The following is a 27,204-nucleotide window of genomic DNA, read 5'->3' on the forward strand; positions in this document are numbered from 1 at the left end:
TTTCTGTGTATCTGTGGCAGCTTCTCAGTCTGCGAGCTTCCACCGCTGGAGAATTACAATTTCAGTTTTCAGCCAGAAAGCGGCAACACCCGCCCTGAGAACTTAGTGCACGATGTGTTTGTATCAACAGATTAAACGTCTACTTGTTATTAGCTGGATTAGATTATAATGTAGTCTTTTATCATTTAGGCTGGGCTACACATGAACCATCAATTCAGGATATATGAAAAGTCTGACTTTATATACAGAAGTTTAACTTGGCAAGTGGGTGCCGCGAAGAAACCTTTCCACACCGAGAACTTCACTTTTGATCTTGATTGATTGAAAGAAAAGCGCCTAAATATACGAAAAGATGATTAAATGAATAGCATAGAATAATAATATAGCAATAATAGCAAAATAAATGCATCGCAATCAGATGTGTTAATAATAATGCTGCTCCCCAGGGAGGTAAGAGCAGATAATAGCATGTTTATCTTTCCATCCAGTGGCATATATACAGTAGCTATTATTTGTTGTTTCCTTCCCTGACTGTGTCATGAAACTAGAAACCACATATATTTCCTTAAAAGGAAAGCCCCTACACCCCCCCCCCCCCCCCCCCCCTTCAAGAGGGATGAGAACTGTCATAGCAAGAAAATAAATGCATACGGTAACTACAAAGAAACTACGGATACATCAGTTCACACTACACACAGATTGAGACTGAGGTTAAAAGAAACTTTTCCTGCAGATTACATCAATAAAATCAAGGATTTCCAAATCTGAAAACAGGATGGAGAAATAGTAACACTGCTGTGCTTTTATGGTAATCTTACAGTCCCTCTGTATTGCATGTGTGTGTTCATCCTGATTCACTTTACCCTGTTAAATACTTGTATAACCTGTATGCTTCAAGTGCTTTAGGAACATATATATGTACGTAACATAAATCCTCTTGCTGAAACTAGCAGATGTTTTGCTAAAAAAACATCTGGCTGCTGACGCTTATAATGACCTGTAGATACAAAATTTCATATCAAAATGCATTATAATGAAAGTAATTGGAAACATTCTCATCCATGTTAACTTTATTTCAGTTTAAAGTCGGAAATAACCACAAAGCAAACATGAACCCTCTCTGAAATAAGTTGTTCTACAGTGAACTCGTAAACATTCTGTATGCTCATTTATTCTTATACGGATCCAATTTTATAGTTAACGCTAATCTCTCATAACTTCTGCGGACATTAACCGTCATAAATATAAAAGCCTTCGATTAAAATACATTCACTTATGCTGAAAGAATCACAGAAAAAAGCTGCCACTGGAATGGAAAAGTAAACAGGCCAGTTATCCTCATCGTTAGTAGGACTTGAGCAAAAATGTATTCATGTAATGTAAGAGTGGGTGGATGTGTGCTTTAAAGGGGGGGGGGGGGCCTTCTGTGCAGAATTAGCTTTTCTTTTTTTACCCCACCTCCACAGGGAGGTCAGAGGTCATGGTCAGACACTAAGCAGCACCCATGGGTCTGCTAGGGAGTCTTGCCCAAGGACACTTTAGCATGGAGGGTGTGCTTGCTGTCATGGGGACTGTCCCTTTAACAAGTCAGCTGTGCAGATGAAGTTGCAACAAATCTTTCAGTTTCCTGTTCAGTTTTTTTTTTTTTTAACATCAGCGACAACAACTGACAAAACCATAAAGTATTCCCAAAATAGATATAGAAAACTATTGAAATCATAAATTGGCATTAAATAACAACAACCACAACAAACAGTAACAACAAATTACACAGTAATTGGAACAAAATCATAAATCAACTATCACTACAGGATATGAGGAATCAAAACTCAAGGAATTGAAATTATGACTGCTCCTGATTTCAGAATGTGAGGCATTAGTGAACAACTGCACAACCAGTCAGAAAAAAGTATAAATACGCTATTATGATAATGTAAGTCGTGCTGGTCAGGTGAACCTGAGAATGCCTTCAACAGACCACACCGAAGCTTTAGCATTGTTTTAGCCCATTAACTAAAGTCACACATACTTACTGCTGATACAAAAGCATGGGGCATTCATGTTTTCTTAATGTCTTTTTTCTACCTTCAAGTAAATAATAAATGTTTACTCTAATGTTTTAAGAAAGTTTCATATCAATTTTCATACTGCAATGAATGGGGGGAGAAATGGCTGCCTCTAAGGTAGTAAAAACACATTTGAAAAAAAAAAAAAAAACGTTAACACTTAAGCATGCCCTTAAAAGGGGCTGTAGTTGATATTCAGAAAAAGAGTGGTCTGGGATTGCCTCCAAACGGCTTTGACTTTTTGATGCTTTGTCACCTTGGCATCTATTACCGACGCACAAGGCATTCACACGCACGCACGCACGGCCAGAGCGCCTATCAAAGCACACCATGTACTATACAATGATTTTCATAGTGCTAATGATTCCTTATAATGCCTTTTGAGCTCCACTTTGGAGGAAGTGTAACCTTCATGTCCAGTAAATATTGTTATAAATATGTGTGTCAATAGTAAGACTAAGGAAGACAGAAGTGTGTCACAGTTAACTTTCATTGCTGAGAGACTAATGTAAATATTGCACTGCAAATTCAAATCAATATTCATGTCAAAGGATTTGGTGTTATCTCTACCACACACTTCCCTTATTCTTTTCTGATACATTCCTTGGTCCCTTCTATGGTGTGCCCCCTCCCCCCAATTTCAGAAATGCCCTAGTTAATCTCGCACTTATGCCATTATTTCGAATGTACAGCATCACTGCTTATTACAGGTTTTCACAGAAAAAGGCCCAGTAACATCTTTGCACTGTGCTCCTATTGTTTTGTTGGGTTGGTTGATCATCAAAACTATTTGACCCCAGACCAGCTGTGAAGATAGGAGCTCCAGCCTGAGCCCCGAGACCCAGATCCCTCCTCCTGACCTGCACAAAGGAAATCAAACAACATCTGGTTAGAAATGATGGAGACACCATTGACAGTAAAATAATGATTAACAGATACTTTTCAGGGAATTTGGGTCTGTGTGCACGCAGATGCTGTGTGTGTGTGTGTGCGCATCTACAAAACTGGTTCACCTAGAATATACCTTGTGCGATGGCAGCCAGTTTGCTTTTCTCCTCTGGACTGAGCTGCAGCATTGTGTGAATGACGGGCAGAAGCGCCTGCCTCTCGCTGCCAGATTGCAGGAAGATGAACTGCAGCAGGACGTTCTTCAGATATTCCAGGTTGGCCACACTCTTCTCCCTCTCCTGGTTTCGTTCTAGACGGCGCACTTCACTCTTCAGCAACTAGCAGGTAGAACATATCAGCAACTTTAAATAATAAAACCCTTAAGCTTCGGGCAAAGTCCCTGCGTTCAACAGTGTTAGCTTCTGCTGTGTAGGTTGGTATGCAGATACCAACCTACATATTAAATCTCACTAGTGTGGACAAGATATATTATTTGGTCAACAGGTTAGCAACAAAAGTCTTACAAGATAGAGGCAAGGAATGCCATTAACAAGGAGACGTGACCATCATTTTAGGAGGAAACAAGCTCAGTTCAAAGTCAAGGGCATCAAGCATACAATACTACTACTACTACTACTACTACTACTACTACTACTAAGAAGAAGAAGAAGAAGAAGAAGAAGAAGAAGAAGGCATACAATTCAGAACAAAAAAAGAAATGGTCTGACTTCAAACCGCTTCAAAACTATCTTCGGACATATCAATAACTGATTAAATACGGCACTGGTATCATGCTCAATGCATTAAATAGCAAGCTCGGTTTTCTTAGTAGACCGTCAGTGTTAACTTATTATGTATTAGGTAATACTCTTATTATTTATTAGGTAATACTCTGTAAGTGATAAAATCATAACACGACCGTTTTTTACGGGCGGAATGGAATTTTGGTCAGCGCTACTTTCCGTAATCTAACACCCTACGTCACACATAACAAGTATGGCGGCGCCCCCTGAGTTGCAGCTGCACAGTGTGGTTATAATACATTCATAGTTGGGAGAAAAATAACGACTTCTGAACATATAGTATCACAGTTCTCTGGTCTAACAGCTTCGGGAGGATCAAAGCCATTTTTTCGCCGTGGAAAATGGGTTTACAGCGATTGCTATGCGGGACACTGGAGTGTTACTCCAAACAGTTTCGATTCGTTGACATTCAGCAAAAAGTCAGGGTCTTTCAAAAAGCGTCGATGTCCATACAGACGTCACCGAGCACGTCCAACATTGTCAACCGGGTTGCATGTGTAGCAGGTCTGTGTGGCAGGATATTCGTCCAGACAAGCCGCCGCGGTGCCGCTAACAGACAGCTGTCCGGCAGTCGCAGCCTCTGCACCTCCGCCCAGCCCTCCAGAGACGTCATCCTGTTCGAGCACGACAGAACCCGCTTCTTTCGGCTCCTCTCGGTCTTCTGCGGCGGCCAGTTTCTCTTCTGGACATACCTGGGCCACTTCGCTTACACTGGGCTCAGAGACACAGGTGGCGCTACAGAGAAAGGGAAAGCCGAAGCGTCCACCACCACCACCGGGCTGGCTGGGATGTGGAGTTTTGAGCTGAACCTGGGGTCAAACACCTGGAGGTACGGCTTTACGCTGGGATGCCTGGCAATAGGAGCGGGGATTGTCGGGCTCGGGGTCTTGTTCTGCAGGCGCTCTGTCAGCCAGGTGGTTTTACACCAAGGTGGGAGGATGGTGACAGTTTCCACGCAGTCACCTTTGGGACCAGGCCGAGGCCGGAGAATAATTGTCCCACTGTCCCAGGTAGCCTGTCATGCTCACAGACATGAGTCCCCCTCGTTCATCCCCCTCAGGGTCAAAGGACACAAGTTTTACTTTCTTCTGGACAAAGAGGGGACCTTGAACAACGCTAGGCTGTTTGATATCACTGTTGGGGCTTACCGGCCAGTTTAAGTTGGTATGGTTATTAAATAGTTGTGTTGGACACCAAACACCAATGGAACTGGTCCACAGAAAGTGATTTGACATGGCTGCCAAACAAATATGTCAATTTCTGTTTGATTCTCTCTCTTCAATTAAAGAAAATCTGAGCTCAAATGGACTCATTTGGATTAATGTATGCCTAGTATCAAACATGGCATGCCCATACTGTTGACGCTGTCCGAATGAAATACTTTTAAAGAGGGGCTTCAAAATATATTTGTGAGCTGCATTTAAAATAATTTCATATTTAAAATCACTTAGAATAAACAACTGAGTTATTTGAAATGTAATTCTTTAAGTAACGGGAAAGAGTTGCAACAGTTAAAAATGCTCTGAAATTAAACCGATTGTCTTTGCATTTTTCCGAATGTCTGTACTTGTGTGCATATACATACTGTGATCTGCTCCATGAGAACAGCATTGGTGGCCTCCGTTTCATGCAGGAGGCTGTTCATATGTTCCATACTGCGTGTGGCTGTGCTCAACTTTTGACTTAGCTCTTCTTTGGTAGGCTCCACCGTCCACACAAATGGCTCTAGAGACCAAACCAGAGACACACAAAAGTTATAGATCACGGTTTGAGAAAGTCATGAGCACAAAGATGGCAACAGGATCAGTGACCAACTTTTGTCTTTGATTGCCATGTTTAGGTCAGAGATTATTATGCAACTTGGAGACAGGTAAAGTACTGTACCAATTGCTTGCTTTTATAAACTGAATAACTGTTCTAAGGTGCACCTCCTGTTTGGAACACACCTTGTTTGGGGTCTGGGGATGTGAGAAGCTGCTCCAGAGATGGCAGAGGCGTAAGAGCAGGAGAAGGGCTCTCGGTCTCAGTGGTCTCCATGCCCTCACCCTCCTCCCTGGCCATGGACTGGAGGTCGCTAAGGGCCATTAGTCCCAGCCCTGCCTGGTTCTGATCTGTGTTTCTGCGCTGAGGGTCAGACGCCATGGGCTTACGGCCGGACTGGACCACCACTGAACCTGAAAGAGGGTAAAAGTTGGTAGAAGAACACATTTTTGTTATTCATCTTTAACAGATGAATAAGGTTAAATGACAGAAAACTAGATAGAAAACTATTTTCGTTACTTTCAACACAAAATGTGTTCACATTTTGCTGCCAAATGTCTGAAAGGTACAATACCTAAATAAATAAATGAATAAGGGCTTCAAATACATAAAGAAATAATTTGAGTAGAAAGTAGTATTAACATGTTTTGGATGTCTATTTTGTCAAAGAGCACATCTGGACTCTGTACTGAGGCACTAAACAGAATCTACACTAAACAGAATCCCTACTTATTTTAACACCAAGTTGTGAGTCAGTGTCATACTTCATTGTGACATGAGGGGGCACCAGACACACTGGAGTTAACCAGTTCATCAGTTGGCATAAACAATGAAGTGTAAAGAGAAGGGAGAGAGGGAAGGGTCAGGTGCTTGAGAGCGTGGGTGGACAAAAGAGAAGATAATGATTAATGGACCTGAAACTGAACCAAAAGACCAGAAACTGAACCAATCCCCTCACGTTCCCACCTTCACTCTGCTACTTTACCTCAACACACACAAACTTGCAAGTGCAAAAACAATAACAAAACCTCCCCATCTTTAGCCCGTTAAGCGGCATCTGCATAATGTTGGTACTTCTTATCCTTCTCCTGACTCTTGACACAACATTCCTTGTAATAGAGAGCTTTAGGATGTGCACAGATCTTATCAATCACATCTGTTACAGGTTCAACACAAAGGAGGATTCAAGATAAATCAAGCTGTAGTGGTAAAAAGAAAAGAAAAGAAGAAGCTATGAGCGGGGGAAAGGGACACCAATTCATAGTGGAATTAGTTTCCTGGACCACATAAATACTGAGCACAGTCTCTGCAGAGGCACAGCAGTCAGCAACAAAGAGAACAGCAGAGAATTATGCTGCCTCCACTGGTTTCTAACTTTTCTAACTAGTATTTGTAGTTTGTGTTTATGTACCGATTGTTTGTTTAGATTAAAGAATAAATGGGACAAAACATGACAATGAACATAAATCAATTTGACTGTTTGTTACAGTTGATTCATAAAAAATAGGCCAGTAAAAATGTGTCCAGGGGACCAGCAGTTTTATGACCCACCTGCCAAATAGGGCCAGTAAAACACACAGATGTTGAACTCTTCTCCGTTTTAAACTGCCATTAAATCCAAATACAGTGGTTAAAAGGCTCAAAATGACTTTCAGTAAAGGGTAATATTGGCCCCACGTATCGAGCTAATCCTGGCGTGCATGTGTGAGCCTCTAATGACGAGTCTCTCCAGATGCCACAGTGGGCTGTTTGCCACGCTGAGAGGCGGGAACAGAGCCGAGGAGTGTGGCCAACACCTGGCCATGCTGGAGTGACAGAGAAGTCATTACTATGTGTGTATTTGCTGAGTGACTCCAGAGGGCAGCTGTGTGGGAGGTGATGAATGAGCTCCCCAGTGCTGCTCTGCTGATGAACACACCAACATGCCCCTTCCTCTGTTCTCTCTCCCATCATTCCTCTCATACAAAAAGCAGAGTGAACAAGATAGAAAACTTCAACACTCTAAACCCTTGATGCTTTGATGGATCTCTTTGTATGATACCAATCATGCACCCGTTGAGCTAACTGCTGTGTATCTTAGCAGCAGTCACTTTTTGGATCAATCTTTCTGATTAGTAATATAATAGATAACATATGTTCCATCACTTGTTTCCACTGCTACCTCATGAACAGAATCAGGTACTTACTGCCCGATTCATTTGAATGGATAGTTTTTCATTTGCTTCCGTGCTTACTGTTCTGGCTCTGAAGGTAGAAGAGTTGCTCCTCGACGCGGGTCAGCTGGCCCTGCAGGGTCTCCACAGTGGCCCGGTGGTCGTCCTGCAGCTTCCTCAGCTGCTCCCTGTAGGTCTGGCGCTGGCTCTCAACCTGTGAAGTCAGGTCAGCCTGAGCCTGAGACAGATCTGACTTCAGAGCCCCATTCTCCGACTGCACCGACAGCAGCCTGGAGGGGGAGACAGAGTGAGAGGTAATTGAAGGAATCATTTAGAGACTTCTGCTGTCATGAGGTATCTAGGGAGTGTGAGGGAACATACAGTATATCGATATGGTAGTATGATCAATAATCTAGACAAGAAAGGCTAAACAACAACTGGAAAGAAAGAAAGAAAGAAGAAAAACCTTCGAGCCAAGCCAGCTCACCTCTCACGGAGCTCGGCCTCCTTGCTCACGGTTTCCTGGAGGATTTTGTTGTGTCTCTCCAGCAGAGTGTCGTGTTCAGTCTGGAGCTGCTGCAGCTCGGCTGTGCAGCTCTGGATACTCTGCTGGCTCTCTGCCAGCCTGGACCTCAGCAGTTCTACCTGAGAGGACAACTGCTCCCTGCCAGACACACCACATATTCAACATATTCATATCACTCTTACAGTGTTGACTGACACATACTATTAATTAGTGTTCACTTTAATATGGTCCACTGAGCAGCTGCCTTTTAACCTGTGATTTAATTACATTAACATTTAAATTCTTACTCATGTGATATGCCCTGTATTTTGCCCACCCTCTGTATATATCTGAATATTATCCTAAAGACCGAGCTGTGTTATCAAACCTGATCCCAGCATTGAAATTGCAAAGGACTTATGCTTGTGTTACACAATATGCAATAGTATGAAGTAATTATTTGTTTGTAGCTATTTAGTCAACCTGCATTTAGGTATTTTCCTGGGTGTGTATCTGTCTGCTTGTTTTGACGTTGTTTTTTTTTCAGTGATAGGATGCAATTCACCATTACCCTCTCTGGTTGCCTCTGCGTCTTCCTTAGTCATGCATGTTTGTCACACAGGAGCATTCCTTACCTCTCTAATTTGGCCGAGTCTCCGTCACTGTGGGCAGTGGTTTTGCTCTTCTGCTGTTTGAGCACATTGTGGACTCGCACCTTATAACCCTCAAACTCGCCAGCTGTTGCCATGAGCTCGGCCTGGATTCAGCACAAAGATTGAGCAGAGACATACAGTAAATAACACGACACCCATTTTGTACTACAGTTTTACTTCACTTTGATGGTCATGGTCTCATAGTTTACTCGAGACTAAGTCGTTAGACTTAGACCTTATTTTTTTTGTGACTGGTCGCGAAAACAACTGTAGAGACATCATTTGACTGTGTCCAACATTTTCATTTTTTCACCAATTATGTTTCAAATGTTTTCCCTTTCTCCTATTTTCTCGAATTGTTCTCTTTCAATCCACTGCTGCACTCAAACTCACTGTACTCTCACAATATCTCTAGGCAACTGCTTCAGATTTAAAAAAAAGAAATGTACATTTTAACATGAAAAGTTGTGTCTTTAATGCTTGTGTTTCAGCTTGTGCAAATGCATATATCATTAAAACTGCTTGTGTCAGGTCTCTAATAAGATTGAAGACCCAGCTGAGCATCCTTTTAAATAGAGTTGTACATTTGTGATCTTTCCCACCACGTAGTAATACTCCTGCACCAATTCTCTTGCTAATAACAAGCTAGCAGGGCTATAGTCTACATTCACTCTAATCAAAAATCCATACAAATATCTGACACAGTTATGTTGAGTCGCTATCAAAACTTTGGGGGACAAAATATTATAAACACCTCGCAGTGAAACACAATACAGTTCAACAGCACCACAAACTACGGCCTCCAAAATGACCATAAAGGGTAAACTAACACCTCTCAAGGAAGGTGTGGAAATAATAATAACTGACTGTTTAAGTCAGTCATCAACCAAACATCAACCAACAAGAAAACACATTTGCCGGTTTCAGCCGATCAAAAAAAGAGAACTTCTGGGTTTTCTCTCTTTTACGGTACATCACTGTAAATTGAATGGCTTTGGATGTGTTACAAGTTGTCACCTTGGGCACTTGGAATTTTCCCACAATTTCTTGACATTGTAAAGATGAAATGATTCAATAAAAATAATTGAGAGCTTAATAATGAAAACAGTCCCAAGTTGCAGCCCTATATAACCCAGCATGAGCTGGTGCAATCTTCAATTAAATTTATTAAAAGGTGCTCTAAGCGATGTCACACGGTTTTTAGGCTTATCTCCTCACTATCCGCTAGCTGCCTGTCCCCTGAACACACTGTAAAAAAAACGCAGTCTCTGTAGACAGCCCAGGCTCCACAAACGCCAACAAAAACAAGCTGCGCTAACCCGCACCACCGCACAACAAACAGCATTCCAGCCAATAACTGACAAGAAGGATTTGGGGGTGGGGGTTGGGGGGTTAGTGCACGGAAGGGAGGGGGAGGGGACGGGATGAGGAGGAGGAGGGAGGGGCGAGCTAGCCTCCGTTTTGTTTGACAATACTTCGAACGTCAACAAGAAGTGACATCACCCAACGTCGCTTAGAGCACTTTTAGAGTTGGAAGTGTCTCTTATAGTTGCAGCATCTTAAATACTACTGCTGATGTGCTCTTTACCCTTACCCCAATCTGGTGGAGCTGTTCATGATCAGGGAGTGTATACCGTTGTACTCTACAGGTGTGTGTATAGAGGAGTGTCGGTCGTACCGTGTGTGTGTGTGTGTGTGTGTGTGTGTGTGTGTGTGTACCCTAGCAATGTCTCTCTCCTGCTGCAGGCTGTTGATGCGTTGCTGCAGGGAGCTGCTGGTTCTCTGATGCTGTTCCAACGCAGACCTTAGCTGCTCCTGCAGACGATGGCGCTCGGCCGCCAGCTCGCACACCTCAATCTCAACGCACAAACACCAAACACACTTTAATATGTGACTTGTGTACTGACATGTTGAAATTTATAAAACTATACATTTCATCAAAAGGGGTAGCTGAGAGAAGCTTTGCTGTTACCTTGGAGCTTTCTAGCTGCTGTTGGTGAGCCTCCAGCTCTCCTTTCAGAGAGGCCTGCAGCAGCATGAGGGAGCTTTCCTGCATGTATGCAAACGCACGCACACAAACAACTTTAAACGCATACAGCCGTATAAGCGACCGCGGCTACACACACATGATTTACTGTTGCTAACATCTTCAAGGCCTCCCCCACCATCATGCCCTCGCATGGTTGCATAACACTATTAACATTCATCAGGCAGCAATGTTACACACACAAACAGACCTGCATCTTGGCATCGGCCAAGTCCTTCTTGGTGTTCACCAGCAGCTGTTTCATCTTTGAGGTCTTCTCCTCCCCCTGGTCCAGCTGGGACTTCAAAGTCTCTGGAAACACAAATTCACATGCACAGGCCATGCAAACACACCAACAGACGAATAACAATGGTTTAGGTAAAATACATACTGTACTGACATTTTTTTTCTCAGTATTTTCCTTTATTACAAAGCTCGACAGCGTAGAGCAACAGGAAACCTGACGACAGAAAAATGACACGCAACAGAGGGCCCTGCAGTTACATGGTAGACAGTAAATCATTAGGGCTCTGCAGGAATCATACATGTTTACCATCAGTGAACGCTGACTGGAGTACATAACACCGTGCACTAACATCAGACCTGCAATATATATTATTTTATCAACTATAAAAAGGACCTAGAGTACATTGTCATTCTTATATTATTGTATTTCAGCAGGTCAGTGTCAGCCATCTCTGATATGATGGCTCTGACGCAGTTTTTTTTAATCACATATTTAATGTAGAATTGGTGAATATGTGGAATTTTACTGTGAGCACAGCTAGCATGCTTTCATCATGCAATTTCTAAATAGTTATACATCTATCTTTTAGCTAGACCCGCTTATCCTTAAGGGTCCTACAATGTCCCAGCTGACATTGTAGAAGTAGTAATCTATGCGTTAAAGAGTTAGTGTAAATGCGAACGTCTCATACACACCGATTTCCTGTTTGAGTGTGTCCTCCTTCTGGGTCAGTGCATTTATCTGGGCCTTTAACTCCTCAGCACACTCATCTCTATCTGTGAGTTTGACGTTGAGTTCTTTCACCAGGCGTTCGTAGTCGGCCATCTCCATGTCCATTAAGGAGCTCTGCTGCGCCTCCTGGAGGCAGAGCCAACGTACCACATCATTACAGGGAACAAAGCTAAAACCTCATCTCCCTGTCAGTCAGGTCATTTATCTCAAACTTTTAGGGAAAAGGAAAATTGGTTTAGAATTAAAGCTCATTTCACCAACTGACTTTATCTTCATCCTACATGTAATTCACTGTTTTACACTTCCAAAAAAAACATGTTTTTCCAAGAGATTTCCTTAATCTGTGATTGTGTGTGTGACTTTTTGAGAACCTTGCAGCCTTAAGGGGACTTCATATTTCTCACAGTAATTTAGGACCTGACCTTTAAAAGCCCTAACTTCTTAAGCTACTACAATAATTACAACTTACTTTTTATGGATTTTGATGGATTTACACATTTTTGTTGTACGTATCATTTAACTTTCTGGGACCGTTGCCAAAAAAATAAAATGTATCATTATTTGCTTTTTTTATACTCTGAAAAATCTCTATCGATATCAACCTCAAAAATACCGTGTTTGTTGGGCTGTACTAACAATGTGGACACATGACATGAAGTCAGACCTCCTGGCAGCTTCCATGTACATTGTCTCCACTAATGGAAAAGAAACAGCAGATCCTGTAGGCTAGAATTGCTCTCTTTCTCTCTGAGAGGTTGTGCTGTAGCTGCAGGCTGGCCATCACCAGTCCAGTTGCTTGACTGGATAGGCCCTCAGAGACACCAGTGTCTGAGAAGCTGTGTGTGTGTGTGTGTGTGTGTGTGTGTGTGTGTGTGTGTGTGTGTGTGTGTGTGTGTGTGTGTGTGTGTGTGTGTGTGTGTACCTTGCGTAGCTGCTCCAGCTCCTGGGCAGTCTGCTGAGACTGTTGCTTCTGTTTGCGGAGTTGGGCTGTCAGCTCTTCTACCTCCTTCATGGCAGATGACAAGCCCTGGAGCAGCAATTTCATATTATTATATGCTGGCATGACCTCTGATTAGTACACAACAGTAGTACAGAGTATCCATCTCTCCTTATTTCTACCTTGATCTTCTGTTCTTTCATAGCTCTCTCAGCCAGCAGGTCTCTGTCCAGACTGGCTGACTGTCTTTGCAGCTCCTGGTTTTGGGCTTCCAGCTGCCTCACTGTGCTCCTCGTGGTCTCCATACTGGCCAGCAGGCCCTCTTTCTCACTGCTCAGTGTATCATTCTGTAAAAACAATGTATCTGTTACTACCATATGTCAGGTGCTACACTTACATCTACAAGATGACAACATGTCAAGGTGGCTTTTACCAGTAGACAAAATGTGATCTAATGATAATTTGTGAAATTAAACAAAGTGTGACACAAACAGAGGCGCAGTTTTGACAGTTTAGCTGTCTACCACTGAAAAACATTTTCACACTGAGACTGAGACTGCTGTTTTTCTTATTTCAGATTCAAGGTGCTTCACATGAAAATGCACATGTACTGTGGGCAAATGTGCCAAACTCGCATGAACACACGTGAGACATTTGAAAGTCATTCATGCAAATCTGACAGCGGCAGGCTCTGAGGGCTTTCTCTGCAAGGAACACTGAACCAGCACCAGCAACAGCTACCTCCCATCATCTGTCAGCCAAACACTGAAACTATGATTGGTAAACAGAGATGTCCAGACATACTCTTAGATCCCTGATTAGCTTTCAGTCTGCCTGCTCCCATTCCCCTGAGACCCATAAGCGCACACAAGAATAAACCTGTGTCTCAGAAAATGGTGTTGCACTAGCACACAGCAGATGGAAGCTATACTCCGCTCCATTTACCTGCCTGTTGTTCTCTCATTGGAAAGAGACAGTTATGAGCTTGGGGAGAGGAGTGTGTATATATATATATATATATATAAACAATTTCTCCCTAGCTCACCCAGTCACATTTGATGGGCTATTTGTCGGTGCCGGGCTGTCAAGCGTAGCTTGGTAAAGTGTCGCTGGCTAAAATGGCTCACTGTAAATCAGAAGGAAACTAAGTTATGCGAGAAGTATTGGAGAGATGTATCGCTGGACAAAGTGGCACTGCTTAGATTTACTGGAGGGTGACAGCAGTTTGTTAGGGGTAATGTGTGGCTGTGTGTGTGTGTGTGTGTGTGTGAGATAGTGTGTATTTGTGTTACCTGTGTGACAGCACTGCTGAGTCGTTTGGTCAGCTCAACAATCTGTCTCTCTGCCTCCTCCACCTTCTCTCTCTCTTTATCCAGTTGCTCTGTCTGCCTGTCGTAATCTATCTGCAGGTTCTACACACACACACACACACACACACACACACACACACACACACACACACACACACACACACACACACACACACACACACACACACACACACACACACACACACACACACACACACACACACACACACACACATTACTGGATGCTGGCTGAACAGCTCAGTAAAAGGTAAACACTATGCATCTCAGATATCTGCTGCATTTACATAGGAGTATGGGACAAAACTCTCACAGAGTGGTTTCGTCTCTAATGGAGACACAGTCGTAAAGCACAGTGCAGTCTGGGGGCTGCTTATGGAGACCTCTGGGAGTGACATCAGGCAAAAAGGTCTGTTTCAAAGCGAGCATGCTTCCACTTGCAAATTAGCAACATATTAGGAACGCATACAATTAATCAGATGTTTAATGATCATAACCCTCAGTTTAATTTTGGGTCAATTCATTTTTGGGGTTCTCTTTGAAAGAAAATCTAATCATTTAAATAGTCCATTAGATGGAGTGACATTTGGATACCAATGCTTGTGTCATTGAGGCAAAAAAGAACAAGGCTGTTTAAATATTGCCTTGTGTTGTCCATATTCTTACATGTCCAACACTAAGAAATATCGTTTACATTACATATTTATTCATGCTCTATTATGGAATCTAGCATTTGATTTGCAATTGAAATAATTACTGACAGTAATGTATGCATCCCTAAACCACATTATGCTAAATAACAAGGCTTTTAACTCCATCTTTGGTGAGCTGATACACAGCTTACTGCAAAATAGTGCACTGACTGTTTGACATAAAAGTTCTTAATGAATGACATGTATTTATGATTACATCTCTGTTACCACAGAGCTGCCATTTGAAGCCAGTCGGATAAACTAAAATAATGCATGGCTATCTAGCTGAAAACGAGGCTGTTTTCCATTGTTCCTGAATAGTTACCGTTTTGCAGATTGAATGTCTTCACCTGGCAGCAGCTGTTGGCATCAATGTCTTTATGGAAGTACCTTTTAGTCATTGATACAATTACAGAATTTAAGCAGGATATTCTGGCAGTTCTTCTGTCCCGCCTACCTTGTAGCCTTCAGCACCATGGATGATATCTTTCATAGAGCTGTTTACTTTCTCCCTCTCTGCTTTCAGTAATTCTACTTTTTCCTTGAGGGATGCAACCTGGAAGAAAATCAAATCAATTGTGGGTTCAGCCATGTACAATTAGCAATCTGAGCACAGAGCGAAAAAATGTATAATTTATCTACCATCTATACAATTATTTATCTAGTGTCCAAAACTTGAAACATTGATGTCTTACACTAAAAACTTGATAAAAAAGCAGATTTTTATAGTTATATGGTTGAACAGTTGGCAGGAAACACTGTAACACGTAAAGTCCTGTGTATTTACTTTGTGTTTCAAATGCCACGTTCATGTTGTTAAATAAAAAATAGCAAACTAAAATGTACAGTTTAGAAATGTCATGCTTCACTCTACCTCTTTCTTGCTGATTTCCAGCTCCTTCTTTGCTTTGATGGCAACTGATTTGATTTTGTTCATCTTCTGATCCTTTTCTTTGTGTTCCTTCTCCAGGAGAGCTGAGGGGAGCAGCAGAGTAACATTCTGAATTTATAATCTGTAATTTATTACCTGCTCCAAAGAACAGGCAAACTAAATTCTTTCTTGAAGGACCATACATTTAGTAAAATGACACCTGCATACCTATTTTCTTTGTGAGCTCATCGGCTGCATTTTCCTCAGAGGAAGCAGACTGGGCAGCAGACTCCTGAGAGAGAAAAGCAGGAAAGAGCAGAAAAGTGTAAAAAAAAAAAAGAGGAAAACGCTCAAATTACATGTCAATCATCATTGTTTTTTTTTTGGTTTGAAGCCAACATCAAATATTTTTGCAAATATTTATTTATATTTTAATAATTTCTGAAACATTCCCCAAAAATGTACATGCATTTCTTTCATATTCCAGGTTGAGTGGATAAGCCCAACTGTCCTCCAAGTGACAGAAAATAACAACTGCAACATTTCTAGAACTAAAAGACACATTGCATTTATCTATCAGTTCATCTACAGATTATTTAGTGTTTAGTGAGATGTAAAAAATAATGCCAAATGTGGCCAGTTAGCTCAGTTGGTAGAGCAGGCGCACATATATAGAGGTTTATTCCTCAATGCAGAAGGTCCAGGGTTCGAGTCTGACGTGTGACGGTTTTCCTGCATGTCTTCCCCCTCTCTCTCCCCTTTCATGTCTGAGCTGTCCTATCATTAAAGGCGGAAATGCCCATAAAAAATCTTTTAATGAAATAAAAAAATAAATAAAATAATGCCAAATGCCTGCCTAGAAGATGAAAGAAAACAAGCAACGCTTCACCTTAATCAAGCTGTGAACTACATATGTTAGGTATTTTACTTGCTAAATGACTTAAAGCCACTTTGTACAAGTTTGGGAATTTTCAATGGTGCTATCAGAAAAGGCACCATTACAGACAGCAAAGCATCTAATTGATTAATGTGGCTTCATGATCATGTCTGATTAGGCAGTTAAAAGCAAAATGTGGTCAATTAATTACTTAGAATATCTATCAGAATATCACCAGTCATTATAATCAGGAGCATAACTGTCAAATTCCCTTTTTTAAAAGATTACTTTTTTGGGCTTCTCCGCCTTTAATTTTTGACAGGACGGCTAGGTGAGGAAGGGGAGAGAGAGGGGGAAGACATGCAGGAAATCGTCACAGCTCGGATTCGAAACCCTGGACCTCTGTGTCGAGGCATAACCCTCTCAGTATATGTGCGTCTGCTCTACCCACTGAGCCAGCCCGGCCACCAAATTCCCATTTCTGTGGACTAACAAGTGTGGACAACTATTCTAAGAGGAAGCTGACACATCAGGCGCTCCACTCACCTGGAGAGAAGCAGTCTCGCTCCTCAACTGAGATATGAGTGAATCCTTCTCTGCCAGCTGGTCTTTAAGCTCTCTTCTCTCTTTCTCCATATTCGGCTCCATTTCCCCTTCCTCCTTTTCCTCTTTCTCTTGAGTCATGAGAGAAATGTGAGCCTGCAGTCTCTGGTTCTCCTCGTGAATCTTCTCATTGACTGACTTCATGTCCTCCAGGTCTTTCTGCAGCCCTTCGGTATCCTTCACCACCTCCTCCAGGTTGTTTCTCAACATGCTCCTCTCCTGTTCCAGGTCTGCGATACGAGCCTGGAGCTCCTTTTCCACCTCCTCTAATCCTATTACCCCTTGGGCCTCCTCCAGACTACTCCTCAACAGCCCCCTCTCCTTTTCCAGCTCATTGACGCGTGCTCGGAGCTCCTCGACTTCCTCAGTGGAGTTTCGGAGTACTTCAGACTGACGTCCCTCCAGAGCTGTGATGGTGACGCGGGACTGCTCTGCTTCCTCTGTCAGTGAATTCAACTTCGCCTCAAGGTGATTCTTTTCAGACGTCTCCTGTTCTAGCTGAGCCTCCATGGCTGCCAGCTTGGAGCCCAAAAGCTCCCTAGTTTCCTGGGCTTTGGAAAGCCCAGACGATGCCTCTTCCAATTTCTGGCGGAGGTCAGCCTTTTCAGAAGAGAGGTCTTTGATAGTCAGCTCTAAAGCGGAAACCGTCTCCTGCCTTCTTTCCACCTCCTCTTTCAGGCTCTCCTCCATCTTCTCCCTCTCCTCTTTCAGATGTTGCACTTCATCCTCCCACTCTTTTTTCAGGCTTTCCAACTTCTTCTCTGTCTCCGCTCTACACTGAAGTGCCTCTTTCTCTTTCTCCTCCAGCAGCCTCTCGGTTTGTTTTGCTCCCTCATTGTTCAGCTTTTGCATTTCCTCTTCTCTGTACTGAAGCTGGGATTGTATTTTGTCTCGCTCTTTTGTCAGTGTGTTGACCATCTCCTTCAGGTCTTGAGTCATGTTTTCCTTCATCTCCAGTTGGGAGAGGATCTCCTCCTTCTGCCTGGTCAGTTCCTCTACAGATTGCTTTAGCTCACCGGCCAGAGTAGTTTGTTCCTCTACAGACGACTGGAGTTTCTGGTCATCGCATGCAGAACCTTCAAGCTTTGGCTTCAGGTCTTGTAGGTTCTTCATCAGAGTGTTTTTCTCCTCTGTAACCTCTCTCACCCTCACCAACAGGTTATCCCTCTCCTGGCTAAGTTCGTTCATCTTTTCTTGGAGTTCCCGTAAAGTATTGACGCCCTGCTCCTTCATGGCTTTGTACTGAAGAACAAAATCTTTCGTCTTCTCACCTAGTTCTGTCTCCACACCTTGCAGTATGTCTCTCATGTGTTGACACTCAGCCTCGGCAGAGTCTCTCTCTTTGGTCAATGCCTCACACTGGGCCCTCAGCTCCTCTGGACTTAAGGAGTTTTGGTCCCCAGGACATATTGCTGACTCTTTGGATTCGCATCCATCTTTGTGTGCTTTACTCTGTTGCTGAAACTCTCCTTGGACTTCTTGTTGGTCAGGGTCCAGCGTTACGGCTGGGTCACTGGGAGCACTTTCCCGGTTCATCTGCAATTCATTGATTTTGAACTCCATCTCTTCTCTCTCCATCTGAAACTCCTCCTTGGCCCTCTCCAGCTCTGCCTCGAGCTCACTCTTCACATTCCCGAGCAGGGTGAGCTCATCCCGCAACATGGTGCTCTGGGCTTGAAGTTCTTCCATGGCTGCTCTCAGTCTTCCGATCTCTGTCTCCTCTTCATAGCCTTGGCTGGAGTCACCCTCAGTGCAGGCGGACAGCTCCAGCATTTTGGCGATCCCTGAACTGCGGGAAGGTTCCTCTTCTTCCTCTTGCACATCCTGCAGGTAGCTGTCTGGAAAAATAAGGTAATGTTAATGTACAATTTATAGATTTCTCAATCCATTAAAAAAATATTGAACTCATGAATCTACTGTATAATAAAACCCTTAGTTGCCCAAACTCTGCTTGGCCCACAAAAAGGCTCTCTTCTATTGAACTGGGTTACCCTCATGTTTACAAGAAAAAGAAAGTTAGTGAATACACTGCATCATTGTATGGATAGTTGAAATCACCTAAAGGAAACCGTGACAGATCTAGCTCCTATTCTGACCTCTTTGTATGAATGTTGTACTGTTTTACCTTTGAGAGCGAGCTGCTCGGTCAGCTCCTCGTGGAGCAACAGGAGACGCTCCCTCTCCATCTCACAGTCCTCCTCCAGAGCCCTCATTTCCTCCTCGTGCTGCAGACTCTTCTGAGCCAGTTCCTCCTTAAGGTTCTCCACCTCCTGCTGGGCCTCCGTCAACTCCCTTTGGTGGCTCTCCTGCAGCTCAGCGATCTCCTGGGATTTTCGCTCTTGAGTCGCTTCCAGTTCAGCTCGAAGGGTTTCCAGCTGAGCTTCGAAGCAGGGGCGGACCTGTTCCCTCTCTCTTTCACTCTCCATCTTCCTGTCACTTTCTTCCCGCTCTTTCAGTAATCTCTGGAAATAAGCCACTTCTTCTTGGTGTTTGCTGTTGGATTCCTCAATGCTGCTCTCTAAAGTCTTGATCTGCCTTTGGTGATCTTCTATTACATGGTCAAGCTCTCCTTGCAGTACCGCTAGATCATCCTGCACAAAATAACAGTTGTGTGTGTTTTATGACAATCTGGTTTCCACATAAGCGTACGTGCATCAATGAATGGACTTTACAATTTACAGAAATACACTGAAATGTCAAAGAGTGTTCACCAGCAAATTAACCAGTGTTACACAACGTAACGTACAGTATATGTGTTGTATTTTACCTTGGCTTGCTGCTTAGTCTTCTCTAGATCTTTACGAGATAGTGAAAGACTTTGTTGTGTTTCAGCCTTCTCCAGTAGCAAGGCATCCATCCTCTCAGTCAGCTCCTATTACACACACACACACACACACACACACACAAAGGGTTTTTACATACAATACGTATACAATTTACATAATGCAGCATGAAAATGACGCACAGCATGTTAAATAGAGGAATACTTATAGCAGACACATAATGAAATGCTGCCGTACAAACAAACCTGTATCAGAGTGGAGTCATCTGAACTATTGTTATTGTTTTTGGATTGCTTTTTGAGGGATTCAACTTCTTTTTCCAAATCTGAAAGAAGAAATAATGTCACATACTTGTACACTATTGGTCAACAGAGCCACACACAAACTTTTATAGCATTTATAGCTACCTGTACATCTGCCCTTCATCTTCTGCATGGCAGCCATCTGCTTCTTGGCAAACTTGATGAGGTCATCTTTGGAGAGTGTGTCCAGCTGAGAATAATATATAAAGAAAAGAGAAAAAACATGAAACTATACCAACATATTTAACAATGAATCATGTTTATACAAATCTAGACCCATAACACAGATTTCACACGTAGATGTGCAGTACCTTTGACTTAGCTGCACCTGCTGGTGATGGAGCCACATACTCTGCTCCTGTACCACCAGGGTCCTGTTTCAGTGAAAGACAAAAAAAAGAAAAAGAAATGACAAACCTAACTAGATAAGATATGATAAGAAAAACTTTATTGTCTTAGGTGCAGATTACAACAATGGCAATTAAAAGCTTTGCAGGTATGCTAGGTTTTTCTTCTTCTTTTTGACTGCGTGTCCGATAAAAGGCCAGTCTCACAGTCAGCCCAGTATTTCCTTTGAAAAATCTGAAATCTTAATGTTGTTGTTAAAAGTAAATTGTTGATAAAGCACGTTTTAAAAGCTTGTATGTGTTATTTGGAGCCCCTTTTCAATTCGGCATAGATGGACCAAAGAAAGGCTTTAAGAAAGGTTTGTCTTTCCCTGTATCAACATTTACATAAATACACTGGATGGCGGAGGCGCGCACTGTCACAAATTCGGAGAGCTGACTTTTTTTGAAATACAGTTAGACGACAGCAAAAATATGCCGGTTGTACCAGAACAATATAATGTTATGCTCCAGAGTATTGTCATATTCCACCAAGTGACGTTTATGTCGATATTCAGTGCATTTAAATACCAATCTTGGACTGAAGTTCGCTGAGTAAACAAGACATAAGGGGTATCTTAACCGGTTAGTGTTTTACAGCCATTTTTCAAAGTCCCAAACGCCGCTATTACAAACGGCAGAACATTATACTATTAGCTAATTTAAGATGCTATAACGTTACATGTATTAACGTTACTTAGCTAAAGCTAATTCCTCGTCACTGAACATTTACCTCCATCTTAGTCGAAGTTTATCGCTATCTACTTCTAGGTCGTCTGTCAAGCAAAGAGAGATAACCGGTAAGTCGTCCCGGTTAGAGTTAAATGCGATATCTGAAATAATTTCCGATTTCTTGGAGATTTAATACGAAATCATCTCCTCTCTTATGGCTCTGAGTTGACAAGCTAAAGCAACGACTTGCTTCCGCAAACGTCAGCCACGTGACGTCAGCAGAATTTACGTCACACATCCAACAGGATCAGCATCCGTTTTTGTCCCGTCTTTATGAATTGTGCACAGCCGTGCACATCTGAATTTACTGTACATTTTTTAGCTGCCAGATACAAATATATAATTTTTTTTTAACATGTGGAAATAAAAAATACTAGTAATAACATTTATCTGACGCCAACCAATAAACAAACAATAGTCTTAAACCACTTTTGCATAGCTGCATTTTATACCTGGCCACCTACAGTGTTACCTGGAGGCAGAAATGTCATTAACCACATGGTGCATGACCTGATATCTGAGGGCCTCCAGCATGTGTCATAACTGAGTGATGAAAAGGTCAAATTAAGACCTTTAACCTGTTTTGAGAGAGCTGGTTTGAAAGCCATTATGTCTGGGCATCCAAACTAGATTACAATATAGAATTGTGAGTGAGTATAGAAGAGTGAAGGTTGGGATGAATAAATACTGTGGCCCATAGCCTCAGGGAATAAAAGCTGGGGCCATACATTAAATATGTTCTTACAATTTAGTAGATGAGTAATATTTCATTGCATTCTGACATTTTGGACCCATTATGACTTGAAATGAGTGCACATCACAGGAAGCAGAAGTAGCACTATGTTTATTTAAAATAAAAAGACCTTGTAAGTTAGGATAAGACTATGCCATACATACTGTATTGTGTATTGTGTATATTGTGTAGTACACATTAGTGCTGTGAAAAGATTTTATGGTTTTTACACAATATGTTGTACCACAAATGAATTAAAAAATAAATTACACAAAAAATTACAACTATGGGCTCCCGGATAGCTCAGTTGGTAGAGCGGGTGCCCATATACAGAGGTTTACTCCTCAGCGCAGCAGGCCCAGGTTCAATTCCAACCTGCAGCCCTTTGCTCCATGTCATTCACCCTCTCTCTCCCCTTTCATGTCTTCAGCTGTCCTGTCAATACAAATGCCCACAAAATTATATAAAAGAAAAGAAATTACAACTTCAACTCCACACTTTTGTGTAACCCTAACCCTTTTTTTTTCAAAATTTGATCAATCCAGTTATAAACTGTTGCAACACATGTGGATGGTAATGGCATGTTCAAAACCGTTATGTACAACCTAAATATAAGATCTCAGTAATATAACATAACATTTTGATTAAACATTTCTCTGCTAACCTTTGCACACCCTAATTGACACTCATGTTAAATTGTATTAACTGCATTAGAATAAACACAAAATAGAGCTTAAACTAATGAAAATAGCATCTCTTTACTGTGGATTTGTGCAGTGGAGTAGTAAGATCTAGACTCCTCACTGACATCAAACATATGCCTTAATGACAATTAAACCCATCTTTATGATCAGTATTGAAAAAGCCCCAGCAAATTAACAGAACACACAGATCTTGATTAGAGAGACAGAAGCGATGTAGAGACAGCAAACACATTTAAAAGACAGTTTGACAAGGTGGATGCAGACAGAACATACTGTAGTTGAGAACCTTTGTAAAACTAGTTGCTCTGATAATTTCTTACTGTGTATGCAAGGCCATATGGATATGGGGCATAAAATCATATACCCAAAGCTGTCTGATGCTATACCATGATGTTGTTTTTGGACTGCTATTGGGAGGTGGCGTGGGTGGGTGGGGGGGGGGGGGGGTTCTGCCCTCATGCTGACATCAGGCCTGTCACAAACTCAGTAGATGGCCTAGCTGTGCTTCTGTATTCCCATCACGTGAGGTCCAGTTGTATCTGTTGAATATGGAGAGTGTCTGCTTTGACACGAGTGATAGAAACACTGACAGAGGCAGCTTAGCGAGGTGCCTCTCATTCTGACAAGGCTTGGGTGCTCTGGGCAGAGGGGCAGGGGCTCTGCCGACTCCCTGTCTCATCTGGAAGAGACCCATCTCTCCCTTCCACCCCGCCTGGGTCAAACACACCCATCCATCACAGCCCCTCCCTTGTTTTCTCCCAGGGCATTGAGCAATATTCTGCAGCCATTTTTCTCCCCCCACTCGTGGCCGTCAGTCAGGGACGGCTTTGCAGTAATATAACTGACACTGGCTGGCATTCAGGGAGTAATGAATAGCCTAGCTGGATCTATCAGGGAGAGCAACAGACACCCTTACATACTTCTCTCTTTCTCTCTATTTCTATCTCTCTCTCACTTTGTCCTGCTAGTTTTGTCTCAACAATCACCACATTTCAAACTAACATGGAGAGTGAGATACATTCTCCTCTTTACTGCCTGTCTCTCCTCATTTCTTGAGTGCCCCCTCAAATGTATACATGCAAAGGTGTTTTGTACATTTGACTTTGCAAATGTAAATGTTGCACAAATGTTGTGGTAAATAAAAACGACAGGCAATGATAATCATGAACTGCTAATATAAATGCAATTATTTGTTTAAAAAATTTTTGAAAGAATATATCGTTTCGTCTCAAATTTCATGTCAGTCTACAAATATGCGTACACTGGGTCTATGCAGAGTCACTCTCTGCTGCACTGCTGAGTGATATGTATTTTTTCATGGCTGAGAAGTGATATATATATAGCTGTGGAGCCAGTTCCAAAACTGTAAATGTGTTATGGTGACAAACGTTACCTGTAAAAAAAAAAAAGTCTTGTAGAATGGTAACACAATCTGAATGCAAATTTGTCATATTGTTTACATATGCTTTAGGTGTTAAAATGGTATATGGGGTGTAAAAAAACAGGGACTAAACAGCTCAACAGCTAAGAGAGTAGAGGAAGTTCATGCCAGCCCCAGCAGTTGAGGCTACATTTCCCCAGTTGTGACCAGCAGCTAGAATACTATCATTGTGATAAATACAACAGCAGAGCATAAAAACGAGCCATTGTGGTTTTATTCCTTGGCTGGATTCAGTGATCTTTTCATACTTACTAATGCTATGACAACAAATGCTATGTGGAGTAGCCAGACCCTCCTCCAGCGCGCTTTGGAGGAGAGTCTGGCAAAGCAAGACTATTCTTACTATGGCCGGCCAAAAAAATTGCTGTTAGCCTCAGCCATCCCTTGTGATTAATCAGTGTAGTTGTAAAAACACTGAAGTGAGTGGTACAATAAAGTAGTCGTCCTTTCCAGACTCCATTCCCCTTTTCCTCCTCCATTCGCTCCTCTACTCCACTGCACTCAACCTCCTACCCAATCAGTGAAAGGTGACTTTGGGGATGGCGGGGTGGAGTGGTGTCACAGCGTGATTGAAGCCTCTCAATGGGGCCCCTTTAGAGGCCAAGAAAGATAGAGTCGTAGATTACTCCTTCATCCCAACATTGGTATTTACATTTGTTTGAATGAATCTTTCAGATAAGATTGTTACCTTTACTCAGCATTTTATACTGGTCCACCTCTTATTTTGTTCCTTGCGTAGTGCATTTGTTTTCTTCTTGACATTTTACCTCTGCAGACTGGCTAAACCATTAATAGCTTTGACATTTTAATGGAGTAATGAGGGAATTGAACTTCTCAGGTTGTTCTTTTCACTACAGAGCCTGAGAGAGTGGGGTTTTTCTAATAAATAACCAAAGTTTATACTCCTAAAAGATGACAAAATATTTCATTATGTTCTGAGCTGCTGTTAATAGTGTTGGTGCTTTACATAACAGGTTAATCGTTAAAATAAAAATAAAGTCTGTGTGTCATAAAATCAAGAGATGGTACTCTGTCAGAGGTTGTATATCATTAATCATGAGAGATACATCAAATGAGAGATACATTCTCTTTTTATTTTATGAGGATTCATAAATAAATCTGGTTTTATTTTATGAATTTGCAAACTTGTGGTTGTTCCATTATTGTTTTAGGCCAATACCTGACCCTCTCTCATCACTGCTGCTAAGGTTCTCTTGAGAAAGGGCCATTTAGGCCAAAGGAGGCTCTATTTTCCCGAGACGAGCAAACACAGCTCAAAGTCCTATTTGATCTAAATAACATTATTGGTAAGAACTACACATTAATCTAACCTGTAACATACTCAGCTGTAATTGCACTGCGCGTAATATTTTGCTGAACATTTCTGTAGGCTTTACTAACACACAGTGGTGCTTTGAGCTAAATGTTGAAGTCAGCATGCTCACAATGACAATGCTAACATGCTAATATGGTATAATGTTTACCTTGTTTACCATCTTAGTTTAGAGTTTAGAGTGTTAGCATGCTTATGTTAATTAGCACTAAACACAAAGTAGAGACTGATAGGAATATAATTAGTTTTGAAGGTTACCTATCTCTAACAGATTTGACTACAGAAGTAGTAAACATTAGTGTATGGGGATATACAGTAATTTACCTTGATTTTGTGTTTGTGTGTATACATGTGCAGCAGTGGAAGCCCTATCCTGATGCTCGTCTATTATTGATGATGTCAGAGTCACATCCTGTCAGCTTGGCCTCTGATCTGATGAATCCAAACTGCATAGTTGACCTTTGATCTCAACGATGATCTGTCTCTCAGGTCGTTCCGACTTTTTGAGGCAGAAGCCGCCCCGGTCCACCACCAAGTCAGAGACAGTAGAACAAAGTCAGTAGCCTTTCAACAGTTGTTTCTTATTAGCATTTATTAGTCATAATGTTGATGGCAAACCATGCCGGCTCTCTTTCGGGGTTTTTTTGTAGAGTAAATGTATGCCCTCGTTTCAATCTGCCACTTTGAGTAGAATAATTGAATTGAGCGATCGAGTGATTAGGAAGAAAGAGTAGTAAGTGTAGCAGTTTTCTCTTCCATGCCCACTAGCTGTCAGTGTGTTGTATATAAATAGTTTGGTGGCTCAGCAGGAGAACAGCACTTCATCAAGGACCACGGGCACAACATGCATCCGTCTGCACTTACACTAGCGCTCAGCCTTGATTACACCTCCTCCGCACTCCGTTCCCTCTTTTGCCCTGCTCTTCTACGTGCTTATTGCACATTCTGCACATCCTGTACAGATGTTGTCGATTCACTGATTTGTTTCCTCCAACAGTGGAGTTGAAACAAGGCCACCTTTCTCCATGATAACACATAACAAAATCTTGTCAGACAAATAACCCCCGGTCCAAGAAATTTGCTGATTATCTGTATCTGGAATTTTATGCTGTTTAATGGCTTTTATTTTGTCAGTGGTGACAATTATGCTTCTCTTACAGGATGTGCTGAGTAAAATGTCCAACATATCGCACTTCCAAGTTTGAAGTTGGACAGCATTGCATTCACATGCAACTCTGTTGGGAAATCAAAGGCAAACAATAAATAAGCATAAAATGTTATAGAGGTTACAGGTTTGTTGCCCAATAAGCACGCTAAATTGCTATTTCGTTTTACTTCATTCATTCAGTTTTACTTGTGTTGATAGCTGATATCCCAATCAGTAGCCTGTAGGGCTGTAACTAACAGGTACATATTTTGAATCAATTCAAATGCAACTCAGCCTAATCCTAAACTACATGGTATAATGGATGTTAATGTACAAGCTAACAGGTGATTTCAGATTTCTTGTTGTGGTGTTACTGTAAGGCATTTGCATTTTGCAAAGTTAGCAAAAAGTCACAAAAAGGTTCAGAGTCCAAAATGCTTACTCACATTACTTCTCAGATGGTTTTGAGTCACGATTAAACTTTCAGCACGGCTCAACTAG

General features: G+C 41.9%; 2 protein-coding genes across 2 annotated transcripts; one reads left to right on the top strand and one right to left on the bottom strand.

Annotated features, from left to right (window-relative positions):
• Positions 1–1,413: 1,413 nt before the first annotated feature.
• gcc2 (GRIP and coiled-coil domain containing 2) lies at positions 1,414–21,549 on the bottom strand. The gene is made up of 24 exons (XM_078261605.1): positions 21,347–21,549; positions 20,539–20,601; positions 20,333–20,417; positions 20,171–20,250; positions 19,910–20,014; positions 19,268–19,733; positions 17,086–18,980; positions 15,891–15,954; positions 15,666–15,766; positions 15,249–15,347; positions 14,064–14,183; positions 12,954–13,118; positions 12,757–12,861; positions 11,798–11,960; positions 11,067–11,167; positions 10,802–10,879; positions 10,549–10,686; positions 8,812–8,933; positions 8,159–8,335; positions 7,753–7,961; positions 5,704–5,931; positions 5,343–5,482; positions 3,091–3,292; positions 1,414–2,926 (listed from the first exon to the last, which is right to left on the bottom strand). Exons 1-24 carry the CDS (start codon positions 21,350–21,352, stop codon positions 2,853–2,855), a joined length of 4,986 nt encoding a protein of 1,661 aa, XP_078117731.1. The 5' UTR covers positions 21,353–21,549; the 3' UTR covers positions 1,414–2,852.
• tmem223 (transmembrane protein 223) lies at positions 3,930–5,305 on the top strand. The gene has a single exon (XM_078261607.1). It carries the CDS (start codon positions 4,099–4,101, stop codon positions 4,915–4,917), a length of 819 nt encoding a protein of 272 aa, XP_078117733.1. The 5' UTR covers positions 3,930–4,098; the 3' UTR covers positions 4,918–5,305.
• Positions 21,550–27,204: the final 5,655 nt, after the last annotated feature.

This window comes from Sander vitreus, chromosome 11, assembly GCF_031162955.1.
Source record: "Sander vitreus isolate 19-12246 chromosome 11, sanVit1, whole genome shotgun sequence".
NCBI classification, from domain to species: Eukaryota; Metazoa; Chordata; class Actinopteri; order Perciformes; family Percidae; genus Sander; species Sander vitreus.

Excerpts from the sequence above, each read along its gene's own strand:
- tmem223 (XM_078261607.1), top strand. The coding sequence starts at position 4,099 with ATGGGTTTACAGCGATTGCTATGCGGGACACTGGAGTGTTACTCCAAA.
- gcc2 (XM_078261605.1), bottom strand. Across the intron at positions 19,734-19,909 it reads AGACTAAGCAGCAAGCCAAG|GATGATCTAGCGGTACTGCA; the intron begins GTAAAATACAAC and ends TATTTTGTGCAG. Across the intron at positions 8,336-8,811 it reads GACTCGGCCAAATTAGAGAG|GGAGCAGTTGTCCTCTCAGG; the intron begins GTAAGGAATGCT and ends TGTGTCTGGCAG.